This window comes from Populus euphratica, unplaced genomic scaffold (genome assembly GCF_000495115.2).
Source record: "Populus euphratica unplaced genomic scaffold, PopEup_1.0 scaffold34.1, whole genome shotgun sequence".
Lineage (NCBI taxonomy): Eukaryota > Viridiplantae > Streptophyta > Magnoliopsida > Malpighiales > Salicaceae > Populus > Populus euphratica.
In genome coordinates this window covers 588,446-594,388 of record NW_011499883.1, presented here as the reverse complement: position 1 = coordinate 594,388, position 5,943 = coordinate 588,446, and the positions used below count along the sequence as shown (strand labels likewise).

Here is a 5,943-nt window from a genome sequence, read left to right as displayed (position 1 = left end):
CATCTCCTGCAAAATCTTCCCCAGAAGGCGTCTTGATAAACGCTTTCGTTCCAAATCTCCTTCTTTCTTCCATCAGATCTACTTTATTTTTTGTTTTCTTTCGTCTCTTAATCACAGCGAAAATGAGAGAGTGCATTTCGATCCACATTGGTCAGGCTGGTATTCAGGTCGGAAATGCCTGCTGGGAACTCTACTGCCTCGAGCACGGCATCCAGGTATCTTTCGATGGATCTGTCAATTCTGGTTTCATATCTTCCAACATTCTGTAGATCTTATACTTTGTACATTTACACATTTGCTTTTGTGCTTAAATCTCGAGTTTTATATGTGTTTTTGCTTGGATTTGCGGATTGTTGTTTGGTTTTAGTTAGATCTAAACTTCACCAGATGTGAAAATATGTTTTCAATTTTTGGGTTTGTTTGCTTGGTTTCCATTGGATCTGTGGGTTTTCATTCACATTTTGGTCATCTTTGTTTATCATTTCTTTCAAATTTGTTTAATATCTCTAGATCTAAGTTTAGTTCTTATTGTGTATCGATCTTTCTTATATCTAAATGTATATCTTTGCAAACGAATGCTTGAATCGTAAAGTCTTATTTTTGAATATTATGTATATTCCACTAAATATTATTCGAATATGAGTAGTTTTTTTTGTATTTATTATTGATATGAATTGCTGATAAATGTCTGTGCGTTACTTCTGTAGCCTGATGGCCAGATGCCAAGTGACAAGACTGTTGGTGGTGGAGATGATGCCTTCAACACCTTTTTCAGTGAAACTGGTGCGGGGAAGCACGTCCCACGTGCCGTCTTTGTAGATCTTGAGCCCACTGTCATTGATGAAGTCAGAACCGGAACTTACCGCCAACTTTTCCACCCTGAACAACTCATCAGTGGCAAGGAAGATGCTGCCAACAATTTTGCCCGTGGACACTATACCAGTAAGTGTCATATGTTGTTTGTTCGTTTCCCTATTTTCTATAGACTTGTGAGTTTATGAGTCTAATGATTGTCTTTATTGTTTCAGTTGGCAAGGAAATTGTTGACCTATGCTTGGACCGTATCAGAAAGCTTGCTGACAACTGCACTGGTCTGCAAGGTTTCCTTGTATTCAATGCTGTTGGTGGTGGTACTGGATCTGGTCTTGGATCCCTTCTCTTGGAGCGTTTGTCTGTTGACTATGGAAAGAAATCCAAGTTGGGTTTCACTGTCTATCCATCTCCTCAGGTTTCTACATCTGTTGTTGAGCCCTACAACAGTGTCCTTTCAACTCATTCCCTGTTGGAACACACTGATGTGGCTGTGCTTCTTGATAATGAAGCCATCTATGATATCTGCAAGCGCTCTCTTGACATTGAACGACCCACCTACACCAACCTCAATAGACTTATCTCTCAGGTATATCATATACTCGTGCTTGGGATGCTTTTGTGGATTTATTGATGCTCGGAATGTAATTGTATGTATCAATAATAATGCGAGGTGTAATGGTTTACATGGTCTTTGATGTCGAATCAAGTTCAAAAGGAAACCTCAATTCTGTAGCTGTCGCAAATTTGAAGATGGTACTTAACTGACCTTTTTGAATGGCAATTGCAGGTCATTTCCTCCCTGACTGCTTCTCTGAGGTTTGATGGTGCTTTGAATGTGGATGTCACTGAATTCCAGACCAACTTGGTTCCCTACCCTAGAATCCACTTCATGCTTTCCTCCTATGCACCCGTTATCTCTGCTGAGAAAGCCTACCACGAACAACTCTCTGTTGCTGAAATCACCAACAGCGCCTTTGAACCTGCATCTATGATGGCTAAGTGTGATCCTCGCCATGGCAAGTACATGGCCTGCTGCCTGATGTACCGTGGTGATGTCGTGCCTAAGGACGTTAATGCTGCAGTTGCTACCATCAAGACCAAGCGTACGATTCAGTTTGTTGACTGGTGCCCCACTGGATTCAAGTGCGGTATCAACTACCAGCCACCCACAGTTGTTCCTGGTGGTGATCTTGCCAAGGTCCAGAGGGCTGTGTGCATGATCTCCAACTCCACCAGTGTTGCTGAGGTGTTCTCTCGCATTGACCACAAATTTGACCTCATGTATTCCAAGCGTGCTTTCGTTCACTGGTATGTTGGTGAGGGTATGGAGGAAGGTGAGTTCTCCGAGGCTCGCGAGGATCTTGCTGCCCTCGAGAAGGATTATGAAGAGGTGGGGGCGGAATCAGGCGAGGGCGACGATGAAGACGGCGAGGAGTACATGTGAGGTGCTGCATTACCTGCTTCTCCAATGAAGTGCTTGACTCTTTTATACGAGTCGTTGTTTGGCAGTGCCATGTGTCCTGTTCCAAGGGTGTTTAAGGAACCCTTTTATATTTTAAGCTACTGCGACATGTTTCCTATTCTATATGGAATGTGATCTAGTGGATTGAGCCTTTTTCAAGCACTGTGGCATTAGGAGGCTTTTAAGCATACAATAAAAGGAGTGTTTTTTAGATTTCAGATTTATTTGATTCTACACCTCATTTGAATTGATGATGCAACCATTTTTTTTTTTTTTAATTTTCAGTTGAGAAACATAATTAATTATTCATTTCAGGTAACACAACTCCTTATAATTCATTTGGGAGGGAGAAAGACTTTATAAAGTCAACTCAAATTTTCACGCAACCACGTCGACCCTCAACGATTTATAAAAACTAGATGTTTAAAAATGTATGAAAATAAATATCATCAACATGAATTAAGATAACTAATGCTCATATATATAAATACATTCTGCTGCGCGCACTTAAATTGCATGTTACATGCACGACAGGAATCTAATGGTTACAAGTCATACTCCGAGATTCAAACACTTCTGCAATGAGACCAAGAACATCTTTCCTGTCATCCCAGCAAGCAACTGGAAATTGAGAATATTGTGACAGATGCTGGAGATCCAATTGTTGATAGCATATACAACGATAAATAATTAACCAGGGCAGACAGAATATCAAGGAACTGGTTTTACAAAAGCTTTTTTTGGTGGTTCATTTTAAACTAGGAGCTGTTTGAGACATTCTTTCATCTTCCAGCAGTTCATATGGATCGATATGTTGTGGTGGCGAGGTTGGCGCATCGCTTCCATCGTGGACGAAACTTGACCCAAAGCACTGTCCAGGAAAAGAGGAAACATATCAGTAACTAGATTCCATGACACACAAATAAGAGTATGTTTGTTTAAAAGGCGCGCTGCTCTTGAAAAACATGAAATTCACGCTTTCTGTGAGAAACATATTCTATGTTATGCACAACCAATTCGATGTCAGGGACTATTTGAGTCTCTCTAAAGCATCAACAGCCAATATCAGATTTACTAAGCACAAAACGATGAGAATAAGAGAAGCTAGCTGGGAACAGAAGTGAAGGTCACATGAAGATTTACAAGGCTATATAAATGCCAAAATCTCAACCACCTTCAATTCAAACTCGAATCAAGCTTCCAAAGATATGGCCCCCCTTATGGCTATAAAAGAATGTATGTGACATCATGCAGTATTAACAAGAAGTGAAAAAAAAGAAAAAAAGAAAAAAAAGAAGTGGACTTGCAACTCGATAGAGAAAAAAATTATCCACTCATTGCCTTCCCTATAATTTTTCTGTTTTTTTTTTTTCCAACCTAGTAATACAATGTTCCAAAATTGAAATAGAGGGTTAAACCAGCAGGCATCCAGCTCCAAAAAAAAGAAAAAAGAAAAAAAAAGATCAACAAGTAATTGCTGCAGTATAAGATGCCTAATATTCTTAGCTATAGAGCAAACTACATGATTGTTAGATTTGATGTTATGCCAGTAGTTTGCTGAGTCTTCCTCAACAACATGTCATGAACCACATTTGAAGAAATATTTCATGTTCTGCTACCTTTCTTGTTTGTGTATATAAACTGAGTCTGATCTCATGGCCAAGCGATTCCTATGTATAATCATAATAATGGCAACTTGTAAAACAAGTATACATACACAGAGTCCAAACAGAAACACATTACATCACAGTACCACTTTCAGATCTCAAATCTCAATACACCACATAACTTGATCACCTTCCACCAAAAAGCATATCTCAAATAGCTGAATAACATGTCAGTGTAGAAATAATGATAACGGAATTGGCACTGATCCACAGTACAATCTATTTTTAGAAAATAAAAATACCTTAACCTAATACAGCACCAGGTTCGGACAAAGAAGCGATGTCTGAATTGGCAATGATCCGTGGTAACATATAACAGACAAAGGCGTGGCAGAAAGATAACTTACAGAGTAGAGAGCAGAAAAAGATGCAACAATTATGAGAATCAATGGCCAAAATCCCAAGAAGAAAGCTCCTCCAATTGTAAGCAGAAGTTTAGCCCGAGGAACTAATCCCTGGAACGAAGGAAAAATGTAAGCCCGTCTTAGCACACCTGAGCTTAGATGTGCAAGGAATAACCTTTACATATAGGTAAGGAAGTATACACACCAAATAATTCTCCCACGATTGTAGCTCAAGTTTTGGCATGGCATGGTTAATAGAACATTCAAGCAATTCTTTGACAAATAAGCAAATGGAAAAACAGACTTTGAGAAATATACAAAGAGCAAAGAAACAAAATTAACCTCAAGTCCTTCACTATTAAGAGCCATTGATTTCTCCCTTTGATTAGACAGACCTTTATCAATTTCAGTTGATACTGAATTTCTTTTAGAGAAACCCCAGTCTTCCTCTCCAATTTTCATTTCATCTTCCACTCCATAATTGCCTCTATTGGTCTCTTCAAGCAATGAAGTCGGAGTCATACCCCTCCTCTTCAGTTCCTTCATAAACAATGACTCCGGTGGCTCTTCCCCTAAAAATAAATACAAAAACCCTCTTCACTAAGCAAACCCACAAACAAATAACATAAAATATTAACAAAAAGTTACTATCTTTTTAATATATAAGAACACAAAAAACCAATAAAGTTCGAAACTTCGACACGAGTATCAAAAACCGAACTTGCCATTTCTTTTATTATTGTCTTCTTCTCGGACTGAGCAAAAGACCTTAAACTTTTTCTGTTCCTCATAATATCTTCTTGAGCTGCCATAGAAAGTTCTCAACTTAAGAGTTGTTTTCCTGGAATTTGATTTCCCACGAAAGTTTTTTGACGGGGAAATGGAGAGTGGAGGGAGAGTTGATTTGATAAGCCATTCTGAGGTGGCGTTTGGCATCAAGAGAATGAGTCTATAAGTAATGAGAGCAACTTTTCAAAGAGAGAGGATAAAATAAAATAAAATCGGAAGAAGAAAAGTTTTGTGTTTGTTTCTAGGGAAACGAAGGCAAAGTGGTGAAGGCAAGAGTGGGTTTCGGTTGCCAGTGTCAAACGAGTAGGCGTATTTTAGTGAGTAGGTGTTATGTGGAACTAACGTGCGAAGAAGTGACGTGTCTGTTGGGGAGCTTTTGTGGCCAGGAATAGGGTGAAGCACACGTTTTGTGGAATAGGAATAGCCACACAATTTACTCTTCACTTTGGATATGAAAGGGTTGTTATGTTTCGTTTTAAAAATATTTTAAATTTTATTTATTTATTTTAAATTAATATATTTTTAATATTTTTAAATTATTTGATATACTGATATTAAAAATAAAAAAATTATCAATATTTTAGTATAAAAAATTATTTAAAAAATAATGAGAAATATATACGGTAAAAAAAAGCCAATAATTAAAAAAAGGAATAATATATTAAAATGAAGGGTTTTCATTTACTGTTTAGAAACTTGAAGAACAAAGAGAAGGGATTAGCTATAAAAATCATGATTTGTGAGCGTGCAAGGCAATGATTAAGTCAATTGTGAAAAGAAAAAAATGATCAAGTCAATAATTGTTTGGTTCTCAGTCTTTTCCCTTCCTGTGCTTGATCCTTGACAGGATTCATTTCCCTACAAACAT

General features: G+C 37.9%; 2 protein-coding genes across 3 annotated transcripts; one reads left to right on the top strand and one right to left on the bottom strand.

The window, feature by feature from the left end:
• Positions 1 to 2,415, top strand: TUA2 (tubulin alpha-2 chain). The gene is made up of 4 exons (XM_011031987.1): positions 1 to 215; positions 708 to 942; positions 1,029 to 1,399; positions 1,601 to 2,415. Exons 1-4 carry the CDS (start codon positions 123 to 125, stop codon positions 2,255 to 2,257), a joined length of 1,356 nt encoding a protein of 451 aa, XP_011030289.1. The 5' UTR covers positions 1 to 122; the 3' UTR covers positions 2,258 to 2,415.
• A 425-nt stretch (positions 2,416 to 2,840) lies between these two features.
• LOC105129778 (uncharacterized) lies at positions 2,841 to 5,365 on the bottom strand. Of its 2 annotated transcripts, XM_011031985.1 has the most exons (5): positions 5,012 to 5,365; positions 4,629 to 4,858; positions 4,492 to 4,515; positions 4,290 to 4,397; positions 2,841 to 3,146 (listed from the first exon to the last, which is right to left on the bottom strand). In XM_011031985.1, exons 1-5 carry the CDS (start codon positions 5,220 to 5,222, stop codon positions 3,024 to 3,026), a joined length of 696 nt encoding a protein of 231 aa, XP_011030287.1. In that variant the 5' UTR covers positions 5,223 to 5,365; the 3' UTR covers positions 2,841 to 3,023. The 2 variants fall into 2 exon arrangements, with proteins under 2 accessions (XP_011030287.1, XP_011030288.1); XM_011031986.1 differs by lacking the exon at positions 4,492 to 4,515.
• Positions 5,366 to 5,943: the final 578 nt, after the last annotated feature.

Excerpts from the sequence above, each read along its gene's own strand:
- TUA2 (XM_011031987.1), top strand. The coding sequence starts at position 123 with ATGAGAGAGTGCATTTCGATCCACATTGGTCAGGCTGGTATTCAGGTC. Across the intron at positions 216-707 it reads GCCTCGAGCACGGCATCCAG|CCTGATGGCCAGATGCCAAG; the intron begins GTATCTTTCGAT and ends TTACTTCTGTAG. Across the intron at positions 943-1,028 it reads TGCCCGTGGACACTATACCA|TTGGCAAGGAAATTGTTGAC; the intron begins GTAAGTGTCATA and ends TTATTGTTTCAG.
- LOC105129778 (XM_011031985.1), bottom strand. The coding sequence starts at position 5,222 with ATGCCAAACGCCACCTCAGAATGGCTTATCAAATCAACTCTCCCTCCA. Across the intron at positions 4,516-4,628 it reads TTAATAGTGAAGGACTTGAG|CTACAATCGTGGGAGAATTA; the intron begins GTTAATTTTGTT and ends CCAAAACTTGAG. Across the intron at positions 4,398-4,491 it reads AATCGTGGGAGAATTATTTG|GGATTAGTTCCTCGGGCTAA; the intron begins GTGTGTATACTT and ends CCTTCGTTCCAG.